The 17,333-nt window shown below is 35.0% G+C and overlaps 2 protein-coding genes across 2 annotated transcripts in view; one reads left to right on the forward strand and one right to left on the reverse strand.

Annotated features, from left to right (window-relative positions):
* The first annotated feature begins 3,387 nt into the window (after positions 1-3,387).
* LOC119469288 (olfactory receptor 2G3-like) lies at positions 3,388-5,830 on the forward strand. Its single transcript, XM_037734467.1, has 2 exons — positions 3,388-3,472; positions 3,981-5,830. The coding sequence occupies exon 2, from the start codon at positions 4,020-4,022 to the stop codon at positions 4,953-4,955; it is 936 nt and encodes a 311-aa protein (XP_037590395.1). The 5' UTR covers positions 3,388-3,472; positions 3,981-4,019; the 3' UTR covers positions 4,956-5,830.
* A 7,149-nt stretch (positions 5,831-12,979) lies between these two features.
* LOC108295137 (olfactory receptor 1019) overlaps positions 12,980-17,333 on the reverse strand; it is a 5,091-nt gene continuing 737 nt past the window's right edge. The window contains exon 2 of the mRNA XM_017517180.2: positions 12,980-14,558. Within this exon, the coding sequence (XP_017372669.1) occupies positions 13,181-14,125 (945 nt within the window). The 5' untranslated portion in view covers positions 14,126-14,558 and the 3' untranslated portion in view covers positions 12,980-13,180. The remainder of the gene's footprint in view (positions 14,559-17,333) is intronic.

Genomic DNA, 17,333 nt, shown 5'->3' on the forward strand with positions numbered 1-17,333 from the left:
AAAAAAAAAAAAAAAAAAAAAGATATTTTTTGGCCTGTTTGGCAACCTTCCCTAATGTTCTTACTTTATTTGATGGGGAATAAGGTTATGATATGATACAATGTTTATCCTGCTTAGCATTTAAATAATATTATTTATTGGCAAACTGATAATCAATGAACGGATATAAAAATGTTCGTGCTGCTAAACACACATAGGGTTTGTATGAGTTTATGTAGGATCTAAATGCCTCTATAGTGGCATATCAGGTGTTCCCAATATGATTGTATCTAGTAGACTTTCCATTCTTAGAACCCAAGTAAATTGGTAGCAAATTTAATAAATTTGGAGTTTATATAATACTATTAATTATAATTTATAAAGTACTTACCATGTGCCAGACACTATGTTAGAATTGCTAGGTGCACTTCCTAATATAATCATCAAAATAATTCTATGAATTAGGTATTGATATAGTTCTTGCTTAACATAGGAAAAAGATGAGTTTATAGAAGTTTAGAAATTTGCCCAAGTGATTCAACACTGAAATGGCAGAGTCAGAATTTATGTCCAAATTGTCCATGTCCATAGTTTATGGTCTTAACCCCCACACTATATTGCTTTGTAAAATTATCCCCTGAAAATGAAGTATTCCTGGAGATTAACAATATCACCAGTATCTATCAAACCTATTTACCAAATGTAAGTAATAACTTTAATTATGCATTGGAGAAAGAAATGCATTTGCTTATACAGGTGGTTTAAATTACAAAGATTAAAGTTTTTAGCTTTCTCAAATTTCGAATTTATGAAGGAAAATTAGACTTTTCTACTTTGATGTCAAAAGTATATTAGATTTCTTCCTATTATTTGCAGAATAGAAAGATAAGTCATTTATCCATTTGATACATACAATGCATAATGTGTTGATACAATTCCATATACCCTGGCATAAGGTAAAGTATAAGTTAGCTACAGGTTGTGCCTTTTTGTCAAATTTTTTTGAATAGAATTAGATGGCTTTTGAGGATTAGACAGTGCTGTACCGAAAAGAACAGATAATGACTATTTGACAATAAGCTTTGACTGAATTAAATTTACTCATATATTAAATCATAGCTACTATAAGAGTAAACTTATTCCTAATATAAGATAAATATTTAAGATGAGTAGAGAATAGGAAGGGTTTATTTGAGCTCTGGCAGCATTTAATAGTGTTTATCATGTGCTATGGGTTGGAGAAACATAAACAAACCTGTGAGGACCCCCAGAAACCTAAAGAAAAACAGGATGGCATGCATGCCTAGTATGAAAACACTTAATAGGAGATTTCCAGGTAGACAAGTTGAAAGGGCATTTGGCAATAGCAGCATTTGCTTTGTGAGGTAAATCAAGGGTATATAACTAATTCGGCAATTGCTTAATCAAGAGGCATATATGAAATCTATAAATGATTACAAATTCTTGAAACTCCAGGTTTAATTTGGTGAGTTTGCTTCATACTGTGGGTATTACACTTTTTTCCAAAGGTGCCTTTATTTCTCTTTCCTTATGAAGGAGATGAAACTCTCTGTGTTATGATAAGAATAGAATAGATTTATATTCTGAAGCACAGCACAACTGAATAATTTGTAGCTGGCTTTCAGCAGTACAGCTGTAAAGTGACTGAAGACGCTCTTTTAGGCAATTGTCAATCCAGAGGGATTAGGGGTTTATTCTATTTTTTTGAATCTTCAAAATGTAGGCAATGTTTAGAAGTTGGCCTAAAATATTTAATGTTTCTTTTTATGATCCAGTTTTATTTGTATATGCATAACTATTGAACCAAGACTATTATTTTTGGTGGGGTCTTCTTACTATGTTTAGATGTAGATATAGATGGTATAGATATAAGTATTCTGCTTACATATGTTGTAAGTACCTGTACATATATTAAAATAAATCCTCAAAAGATCTTGGATACATTCTGTCATTTTTCGGAAGAGTCGCCAACAATTCTTATTTTGTGCACATAACAAGAATCCTCTAATAAGGATCATACAGTATAATGAAATAATTATTATAAATATAGATAATAAAATAATAATTTACATGTATAGATAATGAAATGATAATAGTTAACATGTATTGAGCACTTACCATCCATACCTAACTCTGTTTTAGGTGATTTATATGCATTATCTCATTTAATTTTTTCAGCGTCTCTAGGAGATAGATGCTAGTTTTATACTACCCTGTAGATGAGGAAAATGAGGCACGGATAGGTGGTGTGAATTGCACAGGGCCTGTCAGTGGGCCAGTGGTGGACCTGGCATGTAATTCAGGCTCTCTGATGGTGGGTCCTGTGTGCTTCACCACTAGTCACATGGTCTCTGGATTGGATCATGTTGTCAATGGATGATGTTGTCTTGATCATGTTGTCAACAGAGAAATTCACTGTGGATATCATTTGTTGTCACTATAATCACTTCTAAAGATCATCAGAGCATTTCTTATTTAAAGCAGAACTTTCTGATTCCTATTTGGAGGGCTTGGAAGGGAACCCTGTAACCTCTCCTGTCCACTCACCCCCCTGCTGCCTCTGATGAAGTAGGACACTGTGACTTGACTTCTCGCTCCTCTTTCCAGGTCCATCTTTTATTATCCCTGGACATGACATTTTAAATGAAAAGGTTTTCCGGTTCATAGAATTATTTGATTTGAAAACCATGATTGAAATCAAAGGTTGTGTGAAAGCCCTCTAATGCATACTACATATGAGTCAGTATTATTTACAAAGCGATACTTTGATATATTGCTTTTCCTGACATGCAACTGCTTGTTTCTTAAATGTCTTCTTGAGCAAGAGTCTTCACTCCCTTAGGAGCCAGTTTGCTTCCTTTATTGCAACTTGCTGTGACTATAAGCTCATGACAGTATTATGAATATATTTTATGTTTACCAATGTATACACTGTCTAGTACATACTACAATATCACAAAGATAATTTTGAAAGCAAGAAAAAAAGACCAAAGAAATAAAAAAAGAATTAATACATGAATGGATGAATGATTGACAGCTACTTTTTGTTATTTAACTGTGCTACCTCGAGGCTTTTTCGTTACCAAATATCTTTCTAAGTTGCTCCTCTTGAACTGCTTAGGCCTAGAAGTCATTAACCAAACATACCAACACGGTATGTGAACTGAGAGCAAATGCGCACAGGTAGGGGCTCACAGAGCTCTCAGTAAATAGATACTTTTCATTAATATTATTTCCTTGAAATGATTATTATTAGAGAAGTAAATTCCAGATAAATGTAGCATCCCTTTATGTTATTAAGGCTATTAGTAATAGGTGCTATTTCTGAATTGCTTCCCATGTGTAGACATTGTCTTTAATTCTTTGTATGCATTATTAATTTTAGCTCTTAAAAATTCTCATGAAATTGATTCTATCATGATTCTCATTTTATGCATAATGAGATCCTCCCAAATTCCACAGTATGGAAACGGTAAGGTGAAAGAATTGACAATTAATGTGCCTCATGACAGTTTTTGTTAGTGTCCAGACTCTTTGTTCTTTTGGTATCAGGGTTTCTAAGGACTAGAAGGTTGCATCAGGGCAATGTAGGAGAAGCTTGGCTTTATGTATAGATTAGCGGGGTAATGCATGTAGCAATAATCTTCATTGCCATTTATTTGAGTGTTGTGTTGTTCTCCTCTGTTGTTAGGTGGAGAACAACAACAACAACAATGAATCGAGTTTGAAATGATTATGAATAGGCAAAAGAGTGTTCCTTTTTAGAAAAGGAAAGAATATTTGCTTAACTCTTATCAGTATTTTCATTTGACATTCTGATCTCATCAAATATTCCCTGAAAAAGCAGAAGAAAATCTTTCCATTTGTGCTAAAACTCAGATACTCAGGACACAATCTTAGACCAAGATTTCTTCTTATTTTTTTTTTCCGTCTTGAGTTTACAAAATTCTGACGTATAGGGCATTTGATTTTGTCTTCAGGTGAGTTAATGGTTCTGTGAGAGGAAGGTGCCTTGAGAGATGGAGTCAATAAACACAAACTTCACTGTCACTGAATTTGTCTTCCTGGGCTTGTCCCCCGAACCAAAGATGCAGCTGATTCTTTTTATTATGTTCTTGTTCTTCTATTTATTAACGGTGGCTGGAAATGTTATAATCATCACTATCATCCAGATGGGACCTCGTCTCCAAACCCCCATGTACTTTTTCCTCACCAATTTATCTTTTCTGGACATTTGCTACACATCCACCAATGTTCCACAAATGCTGTCCAACATGGTGGGGAAAAAGAACACCATCCCATTCTCTAGCTGTGCTACTCAGATGTACTTCTCCCTCTCCTTTGGAATGATTGAGTGTATCCTCCTTGGTATCATGGCTTATGACAGATATGTAGCCATTTGCCATCCTCTGCATTATGCTTTCATTATGGAACAAAACACCTGCATTCGACTGGCAGTCATTTCTTGGTCCAGTAGCTTTCTGAGTTCCATGGTTATCAATGTTCTTACTTTGAGTTTGCCCTACTGTGGGCCTAACATCCTGAATCACTTTTTCTGTGAGGTACCTTCTGTCCTGAGGCTGGCTTGCACTGACACCTCATTCACGGAGCTGGTTGTTTTTATCTTCAGTATCATCATTGTCTTCATCCCTTTCCTCTTCATTTTTATTTCCGACATCCGGATCCTTCAATCTGTTCTCAGGATGCGGTCAGCCTCTGGGCGGTATAAGGCATTATCCACCTGTACCTCCCATTTGACAGTGGTGACTTTATTTTATGGGACTGCCATCTTCATGTACATGAGACCCCGGTCAAAGTCCTCCTGGGCTGGGGGCAAGATCATTGCAGTTTTCTACACAGTGCTCACACCCATGCTCAACCCCTTGATTTACAGCCTGAGGAACCAAGATGTGAAAGGAGCTTTAAGGAGAGCTATTTCAAAGCAGAGGATGTGACAGCTGGTAAAGAGACACCAACCTTCACTCTTAATCTAAGATAATTACCTTCTGAAAGTGAGAAAGTAAAAAATAGCTCGGAGAGCCAACATCTGCCCAGTAGTCATTTATGAAGGGTACATAAATTCAGGTGCAAACTCAGCAGCAAAAAATATTTCCTCCAAGCACATGGCAGGGCTTTCATGTGACCAAACGACTCCCTTCATTGAGCTACTGCTATTACGTTACTCACTAAAAAATAAATAAAATAAATCACTTGTTTCTTTAAAATCACAGACTATCTGAAATTATTTTTTTGAAATTAGTGAGGTAAAATATTTTTCTCTCTTCTGGAGAATCTAAGTCATTTTGATACAGAAGAGAAATCTCAATTTCCAACTCAGGTGCAGAAATTCAGATTAATGGTTTTCTAATGCAACAGTCCACATCTGTGTTAATTTTGTAGTTTCCAGGGAAACAGAACCCTGCATCTACTTTTTTTGTTTGGACTTCTCATTGTTCCCTTTACCTATCCTGCTTTGTAATATTTTATCAAAATATTGCTTCATTTAAATTTCACCTAAACTCCTTTCTTCCCACAAATTCAGTGATAGCTCTAGTTCTTCCTATGTTTGAAGAAATACTCCATGGTTTCCCTGACGTGTGTTCCCTCTCTTTGCAATGTGTCAGAAAAATCTTAATTTGTCTATGTATAAGTTTGTTCCTGGTGACCTTAGACTAATTGTGTGTACAGGTGGAGGAGGGTGATCAGAAGCAGAAGATTTGGTCAAGTGTTAATTAATATATTAAAGGATTCATTTACTCATTGATAGCTTATTATTTCATTACTATGTAATATAATGTTAAACAAAACAGAAATGTATCTTGTTCTTAAGGCATATATATGTCGTATACTTATTCTCTATGTTTATAAATATATATTATGCATGTAGATACATACAGTCACAAATTATGATAGCTGCAATAAAGAAATACTTTTCAAGAGGCGGTGATAGGCAATAGGAAAGATGTCCTCCTCTGAGGAGATTGCATACAAGAACCAGAAGGAGAGAGAAGAGAAAGATTGAGGTCTTTCTTAGTTAAGAGTTATTGGACCCAAACTAGAGAAATAAAAGAGTGTGCTCACTTTGAGGGAATAAAAGAAACTAGTGAAAGAAACCAGTGTGGCTGGGGAAGCTGCTGCTAGCTAGCTGAGGGACTGTAGAGAGCAGTAGGGGCTTACTCTTATGCTTAGAAAAGTGTAAGTATTCTGAAGAAGAGAGATACAGCACAACTTATGTTTTCATGAGATTTTTCTGTGTGATGTGTGGAGGACATTAATTAGCAGCACACAATTGTGAAAGAGTTTCCCACATATTGATGCTTTTCAGCCAGTATCGGTAAGGATAATTATTCTTTGAATTAAAAGAATAGCTAAATATAATTTAGCATTAATAAAATTAATAAATTATTAATACTATTATTAATATTTAATTAAATGTGGTTTGTGATTTACACATTATTAAATCAGAGAAAGATCCTTCTAAAATAGTTTCTCACTGGTTTATTCAACAATGTAAAGTTTTTTAAAAAGTTCATCTTTCAGATACATCTAACAACTAAAATGAAATCATTTTTTTCTAACTAAATATAAAGATCATTTATAATCAGTAAATAAGACATCTAATTGCATAGGTAGAGTAGACATCACTGGCTTAAAATTTAAAATATTTTAAAAGTTAAAAGCAAAATCACTAACCAAATAGTCAAATTCATTACACAGTAGTTTTTTTTCTTTTGTTGTTGTTTTATATATTCAACCAGATTTATGGATGACGTGATATATTTTATATTTGGTTAATATGTGAAGTAGGAAGAGCAATATATAGTTCTAACAAATTTCCTTTTGAACAATTTATTAAAAATGGGAATAACACTTAAAATTCCCTCAGACATTATCAAATAAGCATGCTTAGTGGTTAACTATAATTCAGAAACATATTTTACTAGTTTTGAAAAAAACAAAATATCTAATGCATATTCAATTAAAACATTTATTTTTTGATTCACAGTATTATTAGCCTATCTTACCTCTTGAACTCTAAAAATAAGTGAATTAAAAATGCAGAAAAAATTACAACACCATTCTCACAAGGGCTACACTTGGCCAAAAAATATAAAACAAGTGGAAGTAAATATCTGCTTTTAGGCAATTCATTATTTAGACCAATGGTGTGACTTCATTTATTCATTTTATTTTAATTTTTTTATTTCTATAGGTTATCGGGGCACAGGTGGTGTTTGGTTACATGAATAAGTTCTTTAGTGGTGATTCGTGAGATTTTGGTGCACCCATCACCTGAGCAGTATGTGCTACACCCTATTTGTAGTCTTTTACTCCTCACCCCCTTCCTACCCTTTCCCCCTGAGTCCCCAGTGTCCACTGTGTCATTCTTATGCTTTTGCATCCTCATAGCGTAGCTTCCACTTATGAGTGAGAACATAAAGATGTTTGGTTTCTCATTCCTGAGTTAGTTTACTTAGAATATTAGTCTCCAGCCTCATCCAGGTCATTGTGGATGCCACATAATTTATTCCTTTTTATGGCTGAGTAGTATCCCATCGTATATATATGTATATATACACATACATCACAGGTTCTTTATTCGCTTGTGGATTGATGGGCATTTGGGTTGATTCCCCATTTTTCCAATTGTGAATCATGCTGCTATAAACATGAATGTGCAAGTATCTTTTTTTGTATAATGACTTCTTTTTTTCTGGATAGGCGCCCAGTAATGGGATTTTGGGATCAAATGGTAATTTTACTTTTAGTTATTTAAGGAATCTCTACACTGCCTTCCATAGTGGCTGTACTAGTTTACATTCCCACCAGCAGTGGAGAAGTGTTTCCTGTTCACTGTATCCAGGGCAACATCTACCATTATTTTATTTTATTTTTATTATGGCAATCCTGAGAGCTTGGTGAAAAAGGAAATCCATTCATTCATTTTTGACCAGTGTGTTTGAAGTTGGGTAAACTAAAACAAATAATGCAATCCAGACAGCCTGTTTCCTATCCTATGTCTCATCTAGACTTCAAGTTTTCACCTTGCCTATGTTAATTTCTTCTGACATAAAAAGAAAATAAAATATTTTAAAGATATTTAACTGATAATTCTATGTAATATGTATTACAATCATTATCAGAGCAAAGAAAAATTACTTTTAAGACTAACACAAATAATGATGAACTAAACAATTACTGGTCCTACACAACCTTCACAACCATCCAAATGTTCAAATGGATGATTTTCTTTTTACATTTTTTTAGGACTACAGCAATTGAGAACAATGTAGCAAGAAAACAAGCTAGCATTTTCAATTAAAACCTAGAGTAAACAAAATAATAGACAGTCCTTGGATGTGCTAATCTCTACCTATCTATCTACGTATCCATCTATCTACGTATCTATCTATCTATCTGGCATCATCATCTCTACTGTTCTTGAAAATAGATTTACTATAAACTGCCAAAATTTCTTCTGAGATGGCTTTTTGTTTTCACTTTTTAGACTTGGACTTGGTTTAATTTTAGGAATAATGCAATATTGGAAGCTTTTAATGTCATCACTTTTGGTGTAGAGGATGTAATAAACACCGCTATCATAGATTCTATTACCATTTTTCCTAATGGATGTCTTTTCTCTTAACTTGGAAAAACATATTTAGTACTACAATTACAAAGTATGAGGTTTATAAAACATTAAGGAGGACTTTGTTTCATGGTGAAACTAACTAGGATATTGAGCCTAATCAATATCACTCTTTCAGCAAATATGGAATCTGAAATGGTTCTTGGATATCAGTTCTTATTTTGCCTCTTTCTTTCTACCTATTCATGTTATAATTAATCAGTTAATAACTGATTAATCAAATCACTAGACTGAAGAATTCATAAATCCAGCCCTTTATAGAAGTTTCCTAAACTTCTTCCCCAATTCTAATCATGGCTGCCACTTTCTACAATGTGATATATTTCTCTATTTTATGAAATATTGGAGTAAGAATCAGGAGAGATTACAGTTCTGACTCCAGCTCCATTGCTTATAAGCTAAAAGCATATTGACATGCCATTTAAACTTTCAGAACTTCAGTGTCATTATCTTAATAAATAAGGTTGCAACTACTGTCCTATGAATCTGAGGGAACTCATACATATCTCCAGTACATTTTCTAAGACCCAGAGTTGGACTAGGTTTCAGTAGTTCTTCTTTAACCCAAGAAGGTGTGGTCATTCATTTGTTCAATGAACGTTTGTTACCCATTTAATATGTCCCAGGACATATTGCTAGGGAAGCAGGAGCCTAGGGCAGCTAGAGTGACATATTTTAAATCAATTCCATTTTAAAACTAGCAAGGCACATTCCTTACAAGTCATGACCCATGGTCCTAAGATGTTTACAACTAAGGAAGCAGCTTGGTAATGCCTGAAAGGACAAACTCCTACAACAACAGAAAGTTCAGATGTCCCAATACCCGTAACATCGTATGTTTTCAGAATAATTATAGCCACTGTTAAAGTCACACTGAGCTAAGTACAGCAGGACATTTTTCCCTGTGCATGATTTTCTTACACTAATCCTTATGCTCCAGACTCCACTAACCCACCTGCAAAATCCCTATCTACTTGGATTGGGCTGTGTGGCTGCACTGGTTTTCCCAAACATTGCTCTACTAATATATATGTGACAGAATCTCTGCTCTGAAGGGATAAACTCTCATGTCTTTAAATTGGTGCCTGATTGTTGAGATACATTCCACCTTCAACACTCCCACTGGGCACCCAGCCCAAATGGCCTCTTTCCATTGTTTCCAGCCCCTTTGCCATCATTCAGTATGTTTCTTCTCCCTGGTGTTTTCTAACTAATTTGTTTCCCTCTATCCTTGTTTTAAAGACAACCCAGATGCCCTCTCCCCCATAAAGCCTCTAATCTAATGCTCTCTTCTAGTATGAGCTGTTACGGAACTTTGTGGCTCCTTTTTGGCATTCATTATTGTTTTTCATGTGATATTGGGTATTTGATCTATTTTATCTTCCTACAGATGCTAGCTGCATGAGATCAGGTATATATCTTATATTGTCTACCAAGTCTTAAGCACAGATTGCTTAGAAAATTTTCACTTGAGTCCATATAGTCCAAGAACAGTGAAAGCAGAATCTTAGCTATATCTCATTCTGAAATCTCTTATTTTAACCATGTCTGCATCATTTTTTGCCTTCACACCCCCTGGTACAGTGGTTACCAACTCTTAGTCTGTTTGAAGAAACATCAATTCATATGATTTTGCAGCATGCTGTAGAGAATATGATTGGCATGTTTACCTTTGTTTGATTTCATTATTGGAAAAGTTGTTAATCTGTGAAAGAGAAGTCAGGCTTTTTAAAACCCAAAGTATTTATTGATTTCTTATTTGGGCAAACATATAGGATAGATGAGATATCAATAACAGTTTTCATTTTATTGATGAAGAGACTGAGGCATAGTGATTAAGACATTGAGACAATTATTGATGGGACTGGGACTAAGACCAAGGTTGTCCAACTTCTATCTATTTTTATCTTGCCATTATAAATTTTTGTGAATACTTCTACCACTAACTACATGGAAAACAAAACAGTGTTCTTATTTTATTATATTGCATTGATGGCATAATTATGAACACTTAACATACAAATTAAGAAAAATAAAAGGAATTCATGTTTATTAGGTATGATTTATGTGACAAATACTTTATGGAGATTGCAGCTTATTCTTTGTAAAATGCTAAAAGATAAGTACTATTATTTCCGCTTGGTGCATGAAGAAATGGAGGCTTAGGGAGAGCAAGTAACTTGCCCAAGGTCACACAGCTGGAAAATAGCAGAACCTATGGGAGGGCTCTTTTATGAATAGTCCAAAACCTGAATGTTTGCCAGTAGTCAGTGGAAAGTGCAGCCTTGGATCCATTTTTTTTTTTCTATTACTTAATGTTGACAAGTTTGTTGACCTATCTGGACTTTAGTTTTATCCTCTGTAAAATGAGGGTAATGCCTGGTTTATTTCACTTAACATGATGATCTCCAGTTCCATACATGTTGTTGTAAATGACTGAATCTCATTCTTTTTTATGGCTGAATATCCATAAAAATAAATAGAAAAAGAATGAATAAGACCTATTATTCAATAGCACCATAGGGTGACTATGGTCAATAATAACTTAATTGTATATTTTAAAATAAAGAATGTAATTGGATTATTTGTAACTCAAAGGATAAAGGCTTGAGGTGAGGGATACTCCATTTTCATGACGTGCTTATCTCACACTGTATGCCTGTATCACAGCATCTCATGTACCCCACAAATATGTACACCTACTATGTACCCACCAAAATTAAAAATAAATTAAAAAATAAAATAATTAAAAATAAATAAAATGAGGATAATGCCTATTTCTAATGATCGTTGTATAAATTTAACAAGATTTGAAGTGCCTTGTTTTTTGATTGAGGACAGGAAATGTGAAAAGGCACTTTAGCAGCAAGGTCACTGATTAGAGACTTAGAAATGGGATTCAAAGATTTCTGATTCTAAGGCAACTGCTCTTTCCATTATAACATATACTTGGTTTGTAGTTAATGGGAGAGGAAAGCCTTTTTTTCTTATATTTCACAGAACATACATGATTTTCCAATGAAAAAGGAAACCAGATCTGGACTGTTTCTGAACCATCAACTGTCAATGTCAGTATATCTGTGTACTAGCTACAGGTGGTTCTGCAAAATGAGCTATGATGTGACTAATTTAAAACTAGAACAATCACAACTCATGTATAGATAAACCCCAGTAAATCCTAGTGTTTTTGTCTTAAAAACTTTTCGGTACCTTTCATGATGAATATGGCTGCTCTATTCTTTAAGGCAGCCAGTGTGTTTCCCAGACTTTCAACTATGTTGCACTGGAGGAAAGGTTCAAATAGAAAGATGATTTATTATAAGTATTCAAAACTGTCAGTGTGACAGAATTTCATCATATCTGGAAAACGTTAGCACTCTTGTTTTCAATTTAATATTTTGTAGCCTTTAGAACATGTGAATAAAAATTATGTAATTTTTTCTTGTCAGTCATGGATACATCAGGGTTAATGAGATTGTTTTTGATAAGGGCCTGGGCATGCTGGTGGAGGGCATGGAGACCCATGGCCCCCAAGGGAAAGCTAGGGTATAATTAAGTTAGAAGACAGACTAATTTTAGCTGGGAGCAGGTAAGTTAATCATGTGGATTTTACAATCTTGCTAAAATCAGCCTTAGAGATTGAGCCCAGCTTTATGTTTCTTAGAGTCCCAGAGTTCTTGCATTTCCTCTGAAGGCCAAGGAGATGTCAATATGTAAAGATGATGAAACTTTGAGGCCTACTCTTTTTAACATTAGGCAGAGAAGGTTAAAGAAACCCCGAGGTTGTTAGTCGAATCCAACCACTTGACCCGCTAAAAGAAAAGCTGAGGACAGAAAAAAAAAAAACAAGACAATTTTATTCCCTAATTATAGCTAGTTACCAGCAGAACTTAAATCTCTGGCTCTTATCTTTGGACTTTGCATAGTTAATGATTTAGTTGCTGGTGGCAGCAGATTCAGAGAGATAATACAGGCACTGAAAGCACAACAAACTTCTTGTGGGCAAAAAAGTCTTATCTTTATGCCCTCTAGAACCTGGCACATACATAGCACTTAAAATATTTTGGTCAATATATGAAAGTAAAGATCTCAGACTGAGTTAAATTGTCCCTCACAATTGCCTCATTCGACCTGTTTTTAACTACATTTTCTCTGACTTTTTTTGAGAGTAAAAGAAATTTCAACATTTGGACTGGGCATTTCTCATGACCCTAGGAAAAAAAAATACTTCACAGTGATTGGGTATTTCTTTCTTCTATCAAGTTCTGGCCCAATTTCTAATTAATGTGTGAACCAACTTTAAATAAGAAACAAAAGTATCTTTCAGTATGTCTTTCAAAAATACTAATTTAATTTCTATTTCTTTCAGATTGTAGAGTTAAGCATTAGAGACCACCCTTCAGAATGTAATATTCACTTAGCAAGAAGATGATAACTTTGGTAGTGTTTATCAAAAACTTATTTGCATTTCCTATCTTTTTCCACTACTATCATTTACCTATGACAAAAACAGATTTTCATTTTGTGTTATTATGATATATTTTTTTCAATTAGTTTTTTGAAAGCAGCTTTCACATCCTTGTTCCTCAAACTGTAGATCAGGGGATTCAACATGGGGATGATAATTGTGTAGAACACAGAGGCCCACTTGTCTTGGTCCAGGGAGTAGCTGGATGTTGGCCTCAGGTACATAAACATGACTGTGCCGTAGAAGAGGGTAACACCGGTAAGGTGAGACCCACAGGTGGAGAAAGCCTTAAGGCGGCCTTCAGCTGAATGCATTCTGATAATTGCAATGAGGATAAAGATATAGGAGATGAAGATGATGAGGATGGTGCTGAATTCAATGAAGCCACACAGACTGAAGAGCAAGATCTCACTGATGTAGGTGTCTGAGCAAGAAAGGGCCAAGAGTGGTGGGATTTCGCAGAAGAAATGGTTGATGATATTGGAACCGCAGTAACTCAGGCTGAAGGTGAGGGTAGTGTGGGCTACTAAACTCACTAGGCCAGCCAGGTAAGAGCCCAGCATGAGAGCCAAGCAGACCCCCTTGGACATGAGAGTGCTATAGTGGAGGGGTCGACAGATGGCCACAAAACGATCATAGGCCATGGCTGCCAGGACATAGCACTCAGCATCTACAAAACCTACAAAGAAAGCAAACTGGGTGGCACAGCTGGAAAAGGAGATAACCTTGTGCTTTGTTAGGAAGTCAGCCAGCATCCTGGGGGCAATGGCTGAGGAGTAGCCCAGGTCAACAAAAGACAGGTTGCATAGGAAAAAATACATGGGTGTATGAAGTTGAGTGTCTGTTGTAATCAGGATAATCATACCAACGTTCCCCACTACATTGACTAGGTAAACTATGAGGAAGACCACGAAGAAGATTACCTGCAGCTGAGGGTCCTGGGTGATGCCCATGAAGATAAACTCAGTCACCATTGAGTGGTTTTCTTTATCCATTGCATCAAGCATATGTGTGCCTAGATTTAGTTTATTGATGGATGTAGTAATTCCACAGTCGCTGAAAATATTCAAACTAAAGACAAGCAATTATATGCCAGAGATATTGCAAAATATCTATTTATCTATTGTGTGTGTGTGCATGTATTTCTACAATAAATGAAGGCTTTGTTTAGGATGATTCATAAAAATCTTTCCAGTAGTTAGATTCTAGGACCGATAGAATAACTCAAATGACTTTGTTAAATTTGATGATGTGTCCTCTCCATGTGCCCATTCACAACAGAAGGAAGTGTTAACTTCTTGGGAATGACACCTTCTGCTTCTCGAATGACCTTGGTGTTCTGGGGTCATTTATCATGTGATACTAGATGTTTGGCTCAGTCTGCACAATCGTGTGTGTTATTAATGAATAAAGAATAACAGTGTCGAATATTTCTTCTTTCTAAAACAAAGCAAATATAAAAGCAGATAACGAATAAACTTTAATTTTCATTACAGGTGGACATAGAAAGGAAAATAGATGATACAAGGATCTCAAAGTATAACGAATCACACATACACAGAAAGTAAACTACTTGGAGCTGAAGGTCAGAAATATTAAAAAAAGTAAAATTTAATTTTCAAAAGCCAGAGTTACTGAGTTGTCCAGGAAAAATAAAAAAGCATATTTCTGATTTTAAAAACTTGTATCCATAATATAAAAAGAGATTTTAAATCCTAATAATAAAAAATCAAACAATCCTATAAAAATAGGCCAAAAATTTCAATAGATACTTACTTACCAAAGGAGATAGCTGAATAGCAAATAAATGCATAAAATTGCTCAAATATTCATTAGAAGAATACAAGTTAAAAACACAATAAAATAATGTTACACAGTAACGATTAAACTTTTAAAAGACTGAATATACCAAGTGTTGACAAGGAAATAGAGTAACTGGAAATTTCATCATTATTGGTAGAAATGTAAAGTAGCACAACCACTTTGGGAAACACCTTGGTAGTTTCTTATAAACTCATTTATTAACCCTGAAAACATCCTAACTGTACATAGGTGACAGACTAAATAAATTGGGGTATGTCCATAAAATGAAATTCTACTTAATGATCAAAAGAATCAGATTATTGATACAAACAACTTGTTGAATGAATCTCAAAATAATTAGACTGAGAGAAAACAGCCAAATAAAAAGAGTATACCTTGTGTGATTCCATTTATAAAAATCTAGAAAGTGTAAGATAATTAATATTGACAGGATGCAGATCAATGATCTCCTGGATAGAGGTATGTGTCAGATGGAGCAGAGGGGAGGGAGTATCAAGAGGCATGAAGAAATTTTGGGGGTAATGGATTTATCTACTGTCTTCATGGTGATAATGGTTTTGTGAGTGTATACATATATTAAGACATATCAAACTTTATACTTTAAACATATTTAATTTGTTGTACATCAGCTATACCTGAATAAAGTTGCTGCAAAAAAGAAGAGAATACTTGTCTCTACTCTAGTTCAGCTATTTCTCACTACATGTGAATGCAGAGATCTTTTCATAGGCTAGATTGATGAGGAAATAAAAAGTTAGGCTGATGGACTGGCAAAGTCGCTTGCTGATTCTGTGAGCTGCAGAATCAGAATTTGGTACTACCAATTCCCTATGTAGTGCTGCATTCATTTTTTCCCTTTATTTCTTCATGCAGGAATTTAAAAATAACCCACAAGAAAAAAACAAAAACAAAGAATTATCTAACATTTGTCAGCGTGTTCTTCAACTTTAGCTAGAGAAAAAATAATCTTATTGTTGAAGATGGACCCATCTAGCCAACCTTATCCTTATACTTTTTTTTTTTTTTTTTTTAAGACGGGGTTTCAATGTGTCTCTCAGAGTGGAGTGCAGAAGTGTGATCAAGGCTCACTGCAGCAACCTCCACCTCCTAGGTTCAAGTAATTCTCCTGCCTCAGCCTCTCAAGTAGCTGGGACTATAGGCACTCACCATCACACCTGGCTATGTTTTGTATTTTTAGAAGAGACAGGGTTTCACTATGTTGGTCAGGCTGGTCTTGAACTCCTGACCTCAGGTGATCCAACTACCTCTACTTCCCAAAGTGCTAGGATTACAGGCGTGAGCCAGTGTCCAGCCTATACTTATACTTTTATAGATGAGGAAACAGACTCAGACACTAATTAAAATGCAGATATTAAATTGCAGTATTTAAAGGGGTAGGAAATAACCTTGTAAGAAGAACTGTAAGTCAGGACTCTAATCCACAGCTGGATATGTGCCAGTCAATCCATTTAATTGGATTGGAAAATGTAATTAAAAAATAATTCCTTTCTCCCTTATAGATTCAAGGCTCTGGTTAAATGAAGCAGTGTATGGGAAGGTGCTTCACCAGCAATAAAGCATCCTGCCTGTTCTCATTTATAGTGAACAGACAATTTCAGGTTTTACCATCTGCTACTCCTTATTTCAACACAAGACTCAGATTCTTAGAGTCATAATTTTTCATTTGCTCATTGAAGCTAATAATGACTCCCTCAATAAATTTCTGTAAAAATTTCTTAGCATATAGACAAATTACTGAATTTAGTGACATCATGCATTAGGTGCTTAATGCAATTGGTCACTGTGTGCAAGTATTGATGTTTTAATTCATTAGATGAGTGTGCACTCATAATTCCTAGAAAAAATGTTTCATGCCTATTCCATAGAAATGATGTATCATGGACTGCCTGAACTTTTAGGGAGACATAGATTTAATTCTGTAGCAATTCCATTAAAGGATATTTAGAGATAAGGCTGTAATATTCTAAATTGAGCTTGACTAAGACAAAAGGAAAGAAAACCTCTACACTTTTCTTTTTGGTCCCATGTCACCAATGTTCAGCCCAGTAGACTCTAAAAGAAATGATAGAATATTCAGCAGATAAGCACATTCCGTTGTTAATAATAAATTCAAATATTTAACACAAGACCAGCACAAGCATTCTGTTATGGAAGTAAATAAAGGAAAAAAATGTATTTAAGATTTCTATGTATCACTTGCTTTTTCAAGTTCATGTGAAAAGAATAGTGGAGCAAGAGTCTGGAGATCCTGTTTATAGTCCCATGCCTTTTAAAGAATCAATTGTTGGCCGGGCGCGGTGGCTCAAGCCTGTAATCCCAGCACTTTGGGAGGCCGAGGCGGGTGGATCACGAGGTCAAGAGATCGAGACC

Source organism: Cebus imitator, unplaced genomic scaffold, assembly GCF_001604975.1.
Source record: "Cebus imitator isolate Cc_AM_T3 unplaced genomic scaffold, Cebus_imitator-1.0 Scaffold622, whole genome shotgun sequence".
Lineage (NCBI taxonomy): Eukaryota > Metazoa > Chordata > Mammalia > Primates > Cebidae > Cebus > Cebus imitator.

Bases quoted from the DNA above. Each gene is read 5' to 3' on its own strand.
- LOC119469288 (XM_037734467.1), top strand. From the start codon at position 4,020: ATGGAGTCAATAAACACAAACTTCACTGTCACTGAATTTGTCTTCCTG.